At 36.3% G+C, this 15,081-nt stretch overlaps 1 protein-coding gene across 6 annotated transcripts in view; it reads left to right on the top strand.

The window, feature by feature from the left end:
- Positions 1 to 15,081, top strand: part of Stag2 (stromal antigen 2) — a 130,622-nt gene that overhangs the window by 35,471 nt on the left and 80,070 nt on the right. For all 6 annotated transcript variants that reach the window (XM_038316052.2, XM_038316053.2, XM_038316049.2 and 3 more), the window contains exon 2: positions 14,047 to 14,187. In XM_038316052.2, the coding sequence (XP_038171980.1) occupies positions 14,144 to 14,187 (44 nt within the window). In that variant the 5' untranslated portion in view covers positions 14,047 to 14,143. The remainder of the gene's footprint in view (positions 1 to 14,046; positions 14,188 to 15,081) is intronic.

The following is a 15,081-nucleotide window of genomic DNA, read 5'->3' as shown; positions in this document are numbered from 1 at the left end:
ATATGTGCTTTCTCTGTGTTCTCATGTAAGATCTAATTTGATACACACAATTAAGTACGGTTAAGTTTCATTTATTGAAGGAAAAATTGGTTTTCCTATTTCAAAACTTTTAAAATTATACAGAAAAGTAAATGAAAAATTGGTTTTCCTATTTCAGAACTTTTAAAATTATACAGAAAAGTATATATAGAAGTCTTGCATAGACACTGCACCCATCAGTCATGTTATCATTCCCTACAGGTCACTGTAAAATATTTCTTATTCAGTTCTTCTAGTGTTCCCCCCTCCCTTGCGCTCTCGCGCTCTCTCTCTCTCTCTCTCTCTCTCTCTCTCTCTCTCTCTCTCTCTCTCTCTCTCTCTCTCTCTCTCTCTCTCTCTCCCCCCTCCTGATATGAGACAAGATTTCTTTCTCTTAAGAGCCCTGGCTGTCCTGGAACTTGGTCTGTACTGTCCTGGAACTTGGTCTGTAGAGCAGGCTGGCCTCAAACTCAGAGATTCCCCTGCCTCTAACTCCTGAGTGCTGGGATTGAAGGTGTACACCACCAGCACCCAGCCTTCTTTTGCTTTCTTTAATTTGTCTCTTCTGGGTTGTGCTAGTTATCAAACCCAGGGCCTTGTGGCTCTAGTCAAGTTATACTACTGCTGAGTTAAATTTCTAAACATTTAGCATTTGTTTTAAATTGAATTTTTATTAATTGCATGTGTAGAAGTTCTTGCATGCCCATGCATGCCGTGGCCTTTGAGGTTAAGAGGACAGTTTGCTGTCCTAGGTCCTCCCCTTCCATCATGTTGGTCTTGGGGAACCTGGATTGAACTCAGGTCTTTTGGCTTAGCAGGTGGTGTTGTACTGAACCATCTCAGCACCCTCCACTCAGAATTTTATTTAATGCAGATACTTCCATTCATGCACACACATTGTTATTTCATAGCCTTTTCCCTTGTGAATGTTAGTATGTTGATAACACTGCTTCATGAAAACTTGGTAGTAGATGTTGGACCACCTAGCAGAAGATCTGCAGGAGGTTGATTTTTTTTAAATGATATACGTGTAGAACTCCTGAAAGTAGTTGAGTCTACTGAATTTATTTTCTGAATTATTTCATGATCTACAAGTTACAATCACTTATAAAATACTAGATTTTCTGGTAACTAAGTTAAAAATGTGCATACTAGTGAATAAATTCTTGTTGCTCAGTAAATTTTGGGAGAGAAATGTACAGATGAGAAGTTGCTAACATGTGTTGGTTTCTTTTTCATCTCTGTGACAAAATAATATGACATAAACAATGGAGGAAAGTTTTTTTTGTTTCCAAAATTTCAGGACATAATTGTAAGAAGGGCATAAAGAAGCATAGGAGCTTACCTTATTGCAACTAGAAAACAGAGATAATGCTCTTGTGCACTGTGAAGATTTGTTACTCCTATTATATTAGTTTAATATAATAACTGGCCAGTAGCCAGTTAGGATGTATAGGCAGAGTGACCAGATTAAGAGAATTCTGGGAAGACAAAAGGCAGAGTTGTCAGTCATCAATTCAGAAGCAGAGGAAGCAAGATGAGAATAAAGGCACCAAGCCACATGGCTAAATATAGATAAGAATTGTGGGTTAATTTAAGCTATAAGAGCTACTTAATAATAAGCCTGAGCTAATAGGCCAAAGGGTTAATAATTAGTATAAGCTTCTGTGTGTTTATTTGGGACCAAATGGCTGTGCGACCGGGAAGGACAGAAACTTCTGTCTACATGGTAGAGAGACTGTCTGCTCTAGTGGGTTTCCTTCTTCCTCTTTTATTCCTATTGGACTTGCAGTCTGCTTGTTGCCTCCTGCTTCGTGGTGGGCCTCCCCACTCCCTAGTTAATTCTTTCTGGAATGCCCTTACATACACACCTGGAGGCATGATTGCTAATCTTCTTAACATTTTTCTGTCCAATCAAGTTGACAATCAAGATTAGCATTCACAAAGTAGTAAATTGATGTGGTTAGCCAAAGGAGGTTACATGAAATTAACCTGTGTGGAGACATAATCAAGCATATTCAGGAAAATGATACATAAGTGACATATTTGGTAAATGTAAACAGAATAATTTATATGAAGCAATTGGAGAAGAAAAACTTTTGTTTTTTATTTTAATTGAGAATTACTAATCAGTAGAGCTAAGCACTATCATTGGGTGGAGGAGAAAGGGGAAGTTATTTTTTGAGTTTTCAGCTATGGATTACAACATAAAGTTTTCTGAATGTATTTCCTTACAATGTAAATAAATTATGCAAGACTGATCAAAGCCACATTAACAAATATAATTCAAAAAAGTCAATTCATTAAAAAGGTATTAAAGTATTGTATATGTATCATGTATTACATAAATGATATATATATATGTATTTAATATCTATGTATAGCTATATACATAGATATTAAAGTATGTGTATCATGTATTATATATATGATATAGTATATCATGCATTATATATCATGATAAAAGCATTTTGAATACCTTGACCAAAGTCAGAACCACAGACTGACTAGAACAAGATGAGAGATCCTTACATATGAAGAATCTGCTTATATTTACTTTTACCTTATTTATTTTATATGTATTGTTACCTTATTTAATAACTGTGTGTGTGCACGTGTAGTAGGATCATTACAACACTTGTTTTGCTGTAGAAGAGTTTCTAATTCAGATGGTTCTTTTCCTGACCAATGACTTTAGCAAACAAGCCAGTTTTTACTGAAGGATGTCATAATATCAGATAACTGAGAATCTTCCGTGGTTGTAGTTTCGGGCTCACTGCTGTGTGCTTTTAGGTTAATTCAAAGCATAGGCACATTAGTTTTACTGTATATTTATTTTAAATAATGTGTTCTAAAATATTTAATGTTTTCTGAGTTGTTATTTTGCTTCCTTTCTTAGAATACATTTAGTCCTTTTAAGGATGTTTTGTAAGATGCTTTAATTTATTGTATTATGGTAGCTTAGAAGTAGACAGCCTTTTGGTTTTAGATACTCTAGGAAGGTTTTCAAAAATCCAATCATCTTAGAATCTGATGTTGGGAGTGCTTTGCTTTCATATACGAAATTGCATAATACATACTCATGGATATAGATAGGCAGTGAAAATGGAATGGGTTTCAACATAAAATGTACAGTCTCTGGTGCGGTTTAGAAGCAATAATCTAAGCACACACATAATATTTTAATACCTTTTTAATGAATTAACCTTTTTGAATTATATTAATGTGGCTTTGTGACAGTCTTGCATAGTATATTTGCATTGTAAGGAAATACATTTTCAGAAAATTTTACATGTTGTAATCCATAGCTGAAAACCCACAAAGTAACTTCCCCGTTCCTTTTTCCTTTATCATTGGTAACTGCCACTCTACCTTTTGTTTCTGTGGATTTTACTAACTTATGCATGGACTCATGCAGTATTTGTTTTGTGACTGAATCATTTCATATAACATAATTACATCCTTAGGGTTCATTCTGGTTGTATGTTGTATGACAGTTCCTTTTTTAAAGAGTCTGTTGTATTTATGCAGTACATTTTGTTTATCCATTCATGTGTGGAAGGACATTTGTGTTACCTTTTGAGCAATGCTAGTAGTGTTACAATGAATGTGAGTGTGCAAATACTTATTTAAGCATCTGCTTTTTGTTTGTACTCGGTGAGATTACAGAATCATATGGTAGCTGTTTTCAAATGCTAAAGAAGTTCTATAGTTTTTTTTAAAACAGAGATTGCAACATTTTGCAGTCCCTGCAACAGTGCAAGGGTTTCTGACTTCTACATATTTTTACTAATAAATGTTTATTTTTTGTGTGTATTTATGTAAGTGCATATGTGCACATACATAGGGAGGGCAGAGGATAGCCTCAGGCATTATTCTGCAAGTGCTCCTTTTTGTGAGACAGGGTCCCCAGGTTGTCCATGTTAACACGACAGGAAGTCTTTGTCATTGCTTCCCATTACTGAGATTATAGGTGCATACCAACATGCCCAACTTTTTAAAAATTAGAAAATTTTATTATTGTGTGTGCCACAACATGTGTTGTGAGAGGTCAGAGGAGACTTCTGTGGAGTTCATTCTTTTTTCTCCCCATCTTTAGGTGGGTTCTAGCCATAGAACTGGAGTTGTCAGACTGGTACAACTATCCAGCCATCCCCATGCCTAGCTAAAATAATTGTGTGTGAGTGTGTATGTGTGTATGTGCACTGTGTGTTGCCAGGACCCACAGAGACCAAAAGAAGGTGTTGGCTGGAACTGGAGCTAGAAACTGTTATAAGCCACCTAATGTTGGTGCTGGGAACTGACCTCAGGTTCTCTGCAAGAGCAAGTATTTTAGTCATCAACTTTCCTCTGCAGATCCATGCACAGCCTTTTTATGTGGCTTTTGGCACTTGAGCTCAGATACTAACGCTTGTGCAGATACTGACTGAGCTGTCTCCTCAGCCCTTGTTTTTAAATAGTAGCTGTCCTAATTGGTTTGAAATTATACCTCATTCTAGTTTTTCTTTAATTTGGTGATTAGTGATTTCAGCAAATTTGCATATCCTGGTGGCCTTATTATCTTTTTAGAACTGTCTATTTAGAAGTCTACCAAATTTTCAAACTGGAGTCATGTTTTGTATTATTAAGTAGCAGGATTATTTACATATTCTGGAGATTACCCCTTTATCAAAAGCATGATTTGTAATTTCTCCTCTTCTATAGATGGGCTTTTCACTCTGGTTGCACAGAAGTTTTAATTTTAAGAAAGTTCTTGTTGTCTAATTTTTTTTGTTGACTTTACTTTAGCATCACTAAAAATAATTCTAATTGCAATGCCGTGAAATGTTCTATTTGTTTTCTAGAAAGAATTTTGCATTTTAAGTCTCAATAGGTGTTCCATTCTGAGTTGATTTTTGTTGAATGAGTAAGTGTCCAACTGGCTTCTTTTGTATATGGTTCTTGGTTTGCAAGTATTATTTGTTGACTCCCTTACTTTTGTGGAAGATAGTTTTATGTCATATATATGAGTGTTTATTTTTAGGTTCTATATTGCATTCCATGGATTTCTGTTTCTGTGTCAGTACTGCAGTTTTGGTTACTGTTGTACAGCATATTATAACATAGTGTTTGGTAGTATATTTTTGAGACAAGGTCTCAACTCTGTATCCATGTCTGTCCTAGGACTCTGATCATGCTAACTTCAAACTCACAGGGATCTGCCTGCCTCAGCTTCAGAGTGCTGTGATTATAGTTATGCACCCAGCTTACTAGCATTTTTTTAAATCAAGCACCTTGAGCCCCATAACTTTGTTCTTTTTAAAACTTGGCTTGACTGCCTGGGGGCACTTTGAATTCTGTGTGAATTTTAGGAAAACTATTTCTGTTTTTGTAAAAAGCACTGGCTGCTCCGATTTTTGATAAGAATTGAATTTAAACTGGACGGGACAGGGATGGTTTACATCTTTAATCCCAGCACTCAGGAGGCAGAGGCAAGAGGATCTCTGAATTCAAGGCCAGCCTGGTCTGCATTTTAAGTTCTTGGACAGTCAGGGCTCTTAAGACAGAGAAACTCTGTCTTAACAACAACAACAACAAGCCAAACAGAAAATTCATTGTATTTGTTGCCCCCATTAAATTTTCTACATTGTTAGGAATTTTTCCTAACGTGAGCTCTCTGCTGATGCAAAATCACAATCAAGCCAAATCAAAACAAGCCAAATCAAGAAATATCCAAGTTTAATGGAATTCCTGTGCTCTCGGGTGGCCCCGAGGGGGAACCGGGAGGCTGCTAATGCTAGGAAAGAGACCATGTGTTCCTCTTTTGGGAGTTCACTTAAATACCTTGTGGGAATGGTCCTGACCAACCCCCGCCCCCAGGTAGGACCTGGCATGCTGGGATTTGGAGTCCAGACCAATACAACTCTCAGGCCTGGGGGCTGGCGGTTATGCTTCCAACTTAACATAAATACCTTGACTAAATAACTGACAATTTCTTTTTGTTACTGAAAATAGATTTTTTTTCATACAATATATTCTGGTTAGTTTCCCCACCCCTAACTCCCCAAAATCTTTCCTACGTTTTTACCCACCCAAGTCTGTACTCTTCTATAAAATAGGATAAAAACAAACTATAGTAGAATGAACTAACAAACACAAAAAAGAACCAAAGAAAAATACAAGAAGCATATACAAATGCTGAGACATACATATTTGCATGCACAGAAATCCCATAAAAAACCAAAGGCAGAAACCATAATATTTAAGCAAAAGATTTTAAGGTTAAGAAAAAAGCTCAGGCAGAGCATTATGAGACAAAACCCTCAAAAATACCTTTGATTTTGCTGGGCATGTGTGATATCTATCCTTAAGAAGGGTTTGAATACCCAGTGAGATTCTACTGAAGAAAACTAATTTTTCCATTGAGAGTGGTTGTCTATTGGGGATATAGCTCCTGAGTTACGGGTGGGGGCTTGTGTCTATTTCTCCTCTCAGTGCTGGGACCCCATCTGGCTGCATGCTTCCACGAGTCACTGTGAGTTCATATGTTCATCAGTTCGGTTGTGGTTAGAAGACCTTTTTTCTTTGGTGTCCTCCATCCCCATGACTCTCCCAATCTCTCTGCCTCTTCTGCAGAGTTTTTCTGAGCTCTGAGGGAGAGAGGGATTTGATGGAGACATCCCACTTAGGACTTAATGTTCAAAGGTCTCTCACTTTCTGCACATTTTCCAATTTTGGGTCTCTGTTCCCATTTACTGCAAGAGGAAGCATCTCTGAGTATAATAGAATGTCATTTCATTGCTATATTCCTGTAGCAGAACAGTAATAGTATTTGGTTTTTCCCTAGGTGCATGGTCCTTCTAGGCTCAGGTTTTTGGCTATCTGAGCAGTGTTGGGCATAGGTTTCATCTCGTGGGGTAGGACTTAAATCCATTCAGATAGTGGTTGTAGTCAGCTAGTGGTTGGTTAGTTTCACAAAGTTTGTGTGACTGTTGGCACCAATGCATCTTTTTATGATTTATTTATTATTATTTCATATGCATTAATGTTTTGCCTGCATGTATGTCTGTATGAAGACATCAAATACCTTGAAACTAGTTGCAGACAGTTGTCAGATGCCATGTTGGTGCTGGGAATTCAAGCCTGGGTTTTTTTTGAAGAATAGCCAGTGCTCTTAACTGCTGAGCCATCTCTCCAGCTCCAGCACCAGTATTATCTTGCAGGCAAGTCACCATTGTAGATCGAAGGGTAACTGGGTTGGTATTAACCTGTCTCCTCTGATAGCATGCTAAGTGACTTTCAGTACCATGAACATTTAGTCAGTAGGGGTGAAGGCTCTAGGAAGGCACCAGCTTGACATGTGTTGAATTAATTATGTAGGTGTTGTGTTAGCAATAGGGCCTTATCATTAGTTTGTGGAGAGAATCTAATAGCCTTGACAATTGCCTGGGTTGTTTGGGGCTTTCCATAAGGCCCCTTTGATCAATAGATGTAACTCATTCCTGGCTCTGTAGGTTTCATTTGCTGAGATGTCTAAATAGGGCTTTGTGTCCTCTGTTATTTGGTGATTGATTCCATTTAGATTACTTTCATATATATATATATATATATATATATATATATATATATACACATATTACGAAGAGGGCACCGGATCCCATTATAGATGGTTGTGACCCACCATGTAGTTGCTGGGAATTGGAAGTGCTGTCAGTGCTCTTAACCTCTGAGCCATCTATCCAGTCCCAGATACACATATATTTTCAGAAGTTTCTACTGTGTTAGGTTTCTGTACAACTTTTCAAATGGCCCTCAGTTTTAGCTTCTTCTTGTGGTGCTAGGGATTGAGTCTATGGACTTGCAGATGCTTTCGACGTAATCTATTGGGAGTGAGTAAAATAAAAACAAATTCTTTGTTTCTGAATTAGCATACAAAGTAATGTATGCTTCATTGTGACATTTTTATACATGTTCTGTTTTTGGCAATCCATCTCCATTTCCTCTCTTGTCCTTTATCTGTAGCCTTCCACTTTCAGTACTCTACTTTTATTCACGTTTTGTGTCACGTTTTCTATTAAACCTTCCACTTCCTTAAAACCTCATCCTCTCTCAGTACATGACCTATCCATACCCACATATACACATGTAATAATTAAAACTAGGCTAATACTGTTGGGAAATTTTATTTTAATGTGTGTGACTTTTGTTTATGCTGCATCTGTTTAACTCTGAAGCTGTGCTTTTTTGTCTGTCTAAAACCCTTGATTGTCCTAATAAAGAGCTGAATGGCCAATAGTGAGGCAGGAGCAAGGATAGGCAGAGCTGGCCTGCAGAGAATACAAATAGGAGCAGAAATCTGGGGAAAGGGAGGAACAAGAGAACAAGGAGAGTAGGCATCAGGGGCCAGCCACCAGCTTACACAGCAAATCATGGAGAAAGAAGTAAAGCAAGGTATACATAAATAGGAAAGAGAAAAGCCCAGAGGCAAGAGGTAGTCCGGATAAGTTAAGAAAAGCTGTCAAGAAGCAAGCCAAGCTAAGGCGACACATTTATAAGTAATAATATGCCTCCATGTGTTTTATTTGAGAGCTGAGTGGTGGGCCCCCCAAAGAGTGAAAAGAGTTAAAAAACCAACCACAACACAATATGAAGAAACCTCCTTTGCTCCTGTTAGTCCCTCTGTGAGGAAGTTTCTGTTCCCTGGATTGGAGATAGCAGCTCAGTACAATGCTTGCCTCTGATAGCATTTACAGTGCCCTAAGTTTCTATTCCCTGATAATCTACACTTTGCAAGTATAAGAAAGAAAAGTTTATGATGGGAATCAGTTTTTATATGCTTAACTTTTTATTATTATGGACCTGAAGTTAGAATGAATCATATTTTATACGCATAGTTTTGTAATTCCTCAGCTTTAAATTTTTTCTAGCTGGCCTTAAACGTGTTTTTTTTCTGCTTCAGTCTTTCCGGTACTAGAATGACATGCTATGCCACTGTATGGACCTTGTGAAGTACAATTCTCTTTCAGAATTTAACTTTTCTTGTACTAACAATAAGACTGTAAGTTACAAATTGAAAAACCACTCACATGTTGGTCAGTCTGATGTTGGCTATTTTCGCCTTTTTTCCTTTTTCCTATTTCCTACTTTTTCTTTTTTGTTACTATTAATATACAGTTTATAGTGTATTGTTCTTTTTTAAAATATTTATTTTGTATACAATATTCTGTCTGTCTGTATGCCTGCAGGCCAGAAGAGGGCACCAGTCCCCAATTACAGATGGTTGTGAGCCACCATGTGGTTGCTGGGAATTGAACTCAGGACCTATGGAAGAGCAGGCAATGCTCTTAACCTCTGAGCCATCTCTCCAGCCCCTAGTGTATTGTTCTTAAATGTATCATATTTATCTACATTGATACAAAATCATAAGTAGTTTCATTGTTAAATGTTTAATTACTTACAGTGATGTACAGCCACTTAATCCATGGTTGAACATTTAAGTGATTTGTAGTTTTCAGTGATTGTATTATAATGTCAGTGGCATTTTGGAAGAGTGTATGCATTTCTTAGATATGATATTAATGAGTAGAAGAGTGACTTTGGGGAGAGACACTAAGATGACGACGTGGTGTGCATGAATTCACCAGCATTTAGCTGCTGAAGAATTTTTGTGATAGAATTAATGCATCAGCTGCTTAGGTGTTCTTTACCAGATTCCCCAATAATACATGGATTCTGAGCGACTGTGTTAGTCATGACTCTGTTCACTCTGTTTGGACTGCTTGTAATTGAATTAGAAGTCATTTCCAACAATTATTCTTCTCAAAGGAAAAATTAAAGTTACTCTTATTTTTTAAACAGCATGACAAAATATCAGTTTTTTTTGCTTGCTTCAATTTTGTGGTATGATTTAAGTGATTCAGTTTTTTTAGTTAAAGATGTAATTATTTTTATTTATATACATTTATTTACTTCACTAAAGTTTCTTCATGTGTTTAAAACTGAAAGTCACTTCCATGTGTGTTGGTTGCTTCAGATGTAATCCAAGTTCTCTGTTTTGTAGTGCAACTCAGTCCCAGAAGATGTTTTTGTTATTAAATTTAACTTATAATCTAAGTTGGAATAACAGCCAGTAAATGTACACTAAATATAGGTAACCTTTTAATAAGAAAGAACAGAAGCTAGTTGATGCTGATGGCCCTTCCAAGGAAAATAGTCATGGAGACTTAATGCACACTTCATGTCTGTGCTCTATCTTCCCCAGTCGTGGGGATAGCATCTCTTTTATAGTAGTTACAGAGAATCCGTATATGTGATCAAGACCTCAAACTTTTTCTTTGATACTGGGTGAGAGCTCCACCTTGTGATCTTTGAGCATATATATTTTTTAAATTAATAGCCTGCAGTAGTCCAGAAATGATTGACCTTTTAATATTTTATGTATTTATTTAAGCATCGTATGTTCTTAAGTTCTAATGTAACTAAGTATATTTAAAGACATTTTTGGTGGAGAGGCAGTGTAATGGAGATTGAACATAGCACCATGCACTTGCTAGGCAAATGCTCTGCTCTATCCCCGTCCTCTTTTTTGCTTTTTATTTTAAGACAGGCTCTCATTAAGTTTGTCAAGTCTGGACTGCCCTTGAACTTGGGATCCTCCTGCCTTGTGCCTTTTAGTACTGGGATTATAGACCTATGCCACCAGACTTGAATGAAGGCATTATTTAATAATTTTTGTAATCTAAGTTTTTGGGAAAAAGCAAATTGTATTCACATGCAGGTATAGACATTTAAAATAAACATTCTCAACTTTTTGATTTCTAAAACTTTGATTTTGGAAAACATTCCCAGTGGCAACTTTACCCACTGTGTTCTCTTCTAAATCCCAAAGCAGCTTTGTGATTTTTGTTATGATGCTGTTTGTTTAGCTAATAAGTTAGCCAGATGATTAAAATAGCAAAAACTCCTGGTCAGTGGTGACTCACATCTTTAGTCCCAGTACTTGGAAAGTAGGAGCAGGTGGATCTCTGTGAGTTCAAGGCTAGTTTGTTCTTTATCATGCCAGGACAGCCAGGGGCATATAGTGAGACTCTGTCTCAAATATATGAGACATTGTTTTGAGTATAATATATATTATATTATACTCAAATATATATTTATATATAATATTATACTCAAATATATATATATATATATATATATATATATATATATATAAGACAAGGTATCACTATACATCCTTGGCTTTCCAAAATATATGAAGTTTAGCATTTTTAGGTTTAAGAGGTATATGCTTTCTTAGAGAAATCAGTGTTTTTTCATATTTCTTGTATGGGTAGTTCCATAAGAAAGGTCATTGTTCTGTTTACTACTACCATTGAACAATCCTTCATGTCCCACAGTTTTTGTTGGAAGTGCTCAGAGATGCAGTGACACAGCATAGATGGCTTCCATATACTTTTAAAAACTTACTGTGAAGTGTTGGCAGAATTTGTCTGAGCCTTTAGAGTTCCCTTAAAATATCAAATAACTTTTTAAACATTATATAGGATATTAGAAGACAAAGATATTCTATATGTGATGACAAACCTTGGAAATACAGACTATTGGACATTTGTTTAGGATACAGTGATAAAAGCTGGATTGCCATTTAAAGATCTTGGAGGGGAACAGTAATTTAGGGTATAAGGAAGACCATACTAATAGTAGGTATAGTTTAAGATTTTAGAGTATGAGGACCTTTTAGATAGAAGGTAAACCAAATGATTTCGCACTGTGTTATGTTGCTGTCCACAGAATATTCTTTTTCTTTTTCCGAGACAGAATTTCAGGTAGACAAGTTAGTCTTGAACTTTATGTAGCCATTGATGATCTTGAACTTCTGACCTTGCCTTGACTCCACAGTTCTGTGGTTAGAGGCATACACCACCATTCATGCTACATAAATACTTGTAAAGATTTTTTTAAATTTCACCCCGACAACAGTATAAGCTAGGACATTTGAACACATTTTTTTGTCAATTCATCTTTCTTATGGACTTACTCCTTTTCTTGGACCTTATTTTCTTTTCTCTGCCCACTCTTTTCTTTCTGTCTAGGGACCTAGAACTCACTGTGTAGTCCAGACTATCCTGGAACTAGAATATCTCTTGCTTTTGCTTTCTGATTGCTGGAAGTATAGATGTGTAACATCACACTCAGCCTTTTGTTCCTTTATTGGAAAAGGTCATTAGAATTTCACCAGTATAGTATATTTGAGCATTTATAAGATAATACTTAGCTTTACCTACTTTAAAATTATGTACTTACCTATATGTGTGTGTAGGAATACATGAGTCTTGGTGTGGGCATACATGTCTTGGTGCATATGTGGAGGTCATTGGGCAGTTTGAGGTGTCCCAGGAATTGAATCAGGTCATCAGGTTTGGTGGGAGGTGCTTTTACCTACTTAAATCATCTCACAGGCCTTCATGCACTTTTAGGGGACCACCAAATATTTAGGTTCTCTTTTAAAGACACAATCAGAACTGAAACATAAGACTGAAACCTATAAAAGGTCAAGTGTTCTGGTATATATCTGTAATCCTAGTACTGGGGAAATGAGTCAGGAGGATCAAGAGTTCAAGGTTGTCCTCAGTTACATAGGGCGTTCAAAGCTAGTATAGGATATGTGAGGTACTGTTTCAAAAAAAAAACAAAACAAAACAAAAAAAAAAACCAAAAACCAAGCTCGGTTAGATAGCTCAGCAGATATGAACATTGCTGCTCAAATCTGACAACCTGGATTTGATCTCTGGAACCTACATAAATATGGAAGGAGTCAGCACAACAAAGTCCACTGACCTCCACATGTGACACATAGTCATATAATAAATAAGAAAGATTTTATATTTTCTTATGGTAAGACATTCAGACCTTAGCTTTTAGCCTGTTGGCCCCCTCCCCCTCTGTTATATGCTAGTCATTTAATAGCATATCATTCTTTCGTTTAAGAGGTATACCTGTGACCTTCAAATCTAGAAAGTAAATCCTTGCTCATGCTCAGATTTATACTTAATTTGGTATAAAGTATTTGAGATACATTCTTGCTATGTAGGCTAGGCTGGCCTCAAACTCATGACTGCTGGCGTTATAGGTGTATGCCACTACAAGTAGCATTCACTCTCTCTCTTTTTTTCTCTTTTGGTGTTTTTGAGGTGGTTTCTCTACGTAACCCTGATTGTCCTGGAACTCATTCTGAAGACCAGACTGGTCTCAAACTCACAAATATCCACCTGCTTCTGCCTCCCAAGTGCTGTGATTAGAGGTGTGAGCCAACCACTGCCTGGCAACAAGTAGCATTCTTGTGTTTCTGTGACTTTTGTTTTTATTTGTTGTGTTGGGAATCACACTAAAGCATGCTGACCAATGTTATTCACACTGCTTGTGTAGGCATTGAGAGGGGAACAGATCAAAATCTTTTTTATACATTTTTTACTCTTTTCAGCAGAACATGGTGTTAACACAACAGCTGTTTATTAGTAAACCAAACCTTTTGCTGTATCAAAGGTAGAAAAACATATTCTTTTCCAATTAAATCTTAATATGTTTTTAAATGCTCCTTTAGCCATGTCTGAATACCATCAGTAAAAAGATAAAAAGATTTAGGCATATTATGATTTAAACTTTTCTTAGGGACTTTGACTTTAGTAAGAGCACTGTTCTATTCCTTTTTAATATGTATTTATTTGTATATGCATGATGTTTACGTGTGGTTCATGTTGTATGTATATATACATGGGTAGATTAATGGATGGAGAGAGAGACACACAGAGAGAGATAGAACAATCACAAGGCTAGAGAGTCATGAAATATTTTAAACAAAACTGTATGGTACAATCATATTTGTTGTGTTATTACTGTAGCTCTGTAAGAGTTCTTAACATCTAGCCAAATGGAAGAGAAATACTTATTTACTAAAACACATTAAGAGACATTGGGGAATTTAGCTTTGAGTGAATATTTCTTGATGCTTGTAGTGTATTTATAATGAATATTTTCTCCTCTTTAAAGGAACCGTCTTTCTTAGAGGAAGCATACTCTTCATTTAACTCACATAAATATATGAATATATTTCTGACATTGGGGTGTTCCAGAAGATGATAAAGAAATGATAGCAGCTCCAGAAATACCAACTGATTTTAATCTACTACAGTAAGTATTTTGTATTGTTGTAATGTTTAAGGATTTGTCTTTTCTCACAAAATTGAAATGATAATTTTGATTAAATTACTTCTTCTTGATCTTAATATATAAGTTAGCGTATATGTTTTCAAAGTTTATTTTAATTTGTAGTTATTGAATTTTTTAGTACTTCTGTAATATTTTAGATCTATTTTTAAAATTTACATATGGTGCATTATACTATCACTTTGCAAATATTTATTTTATTTTTAGTTACTTGTATGTGCATGTGTCTATATGTGGGTATGTGTATGTATATGCAGTTGCCTGTCAAAGCCAGAAGACAGCATCAGATTCCCTGGAGCTGGAGTTACTGGGAAGTGAACACTGCATGAGCACTACATGCTTTTAACTACTGAGAAATCTCTCCAGCCTCTACTATAATTTTTTGATGGGAAGTTTTGAGTCCATTGTTGGTATTGTAGTGTGCCTTAGTTGCTGTGGAGAACACCATGACTGTTATGAAAGAGACACCATGATTCTTAGAAAGAAAGCATTTAATTGGGGCTTACTTAGCAGTTTTAGAGGGTTGGTCCATGATCATCATGGTGGGAAGCAGACTGGCATGGCACTGTAGCAGTAGCTGAGAACTTTACATTCTGATCTGTAGGCAGTGGGCAGAGAGAGGAGAAACTTCTTAAATGACACATCTTCTTCAATTAGGCTACATTTCTTAAACCTTCTAAAATATTGTCAGTAACTGGGTACCAAGCATATGAGCCTATGGGGGGCCATTCTCTTTCAAACCACCACATAGTACTAGTTGCTTTGAGGGAGAATATCAAGATTATTAAATGTCAAATCTTGTTAATAAGGAATATTACCATACATAAGTATTTAGGCTGTCATATCAAGATTTGTTTT

The sequence above is a fragment of the Arvicola amphibius genome, chromosome X (genome assembly GCF_903992535.2).
Source record: "Arvicola amphibius chromosome X, mArvAmp1.2, whole genome shotgun sequence".
In the NCBI taxonomy this organism is placed as follows: domain Eukaryota; kingdom Metazoa; phylum Chordata; class Mammalia; order Rodentia; family Cricetidae; genus Arvicola; species Arvicola amphibius.
This window is presented reverse-complemented; position numbering and strand designations above follow the sequence as displayed.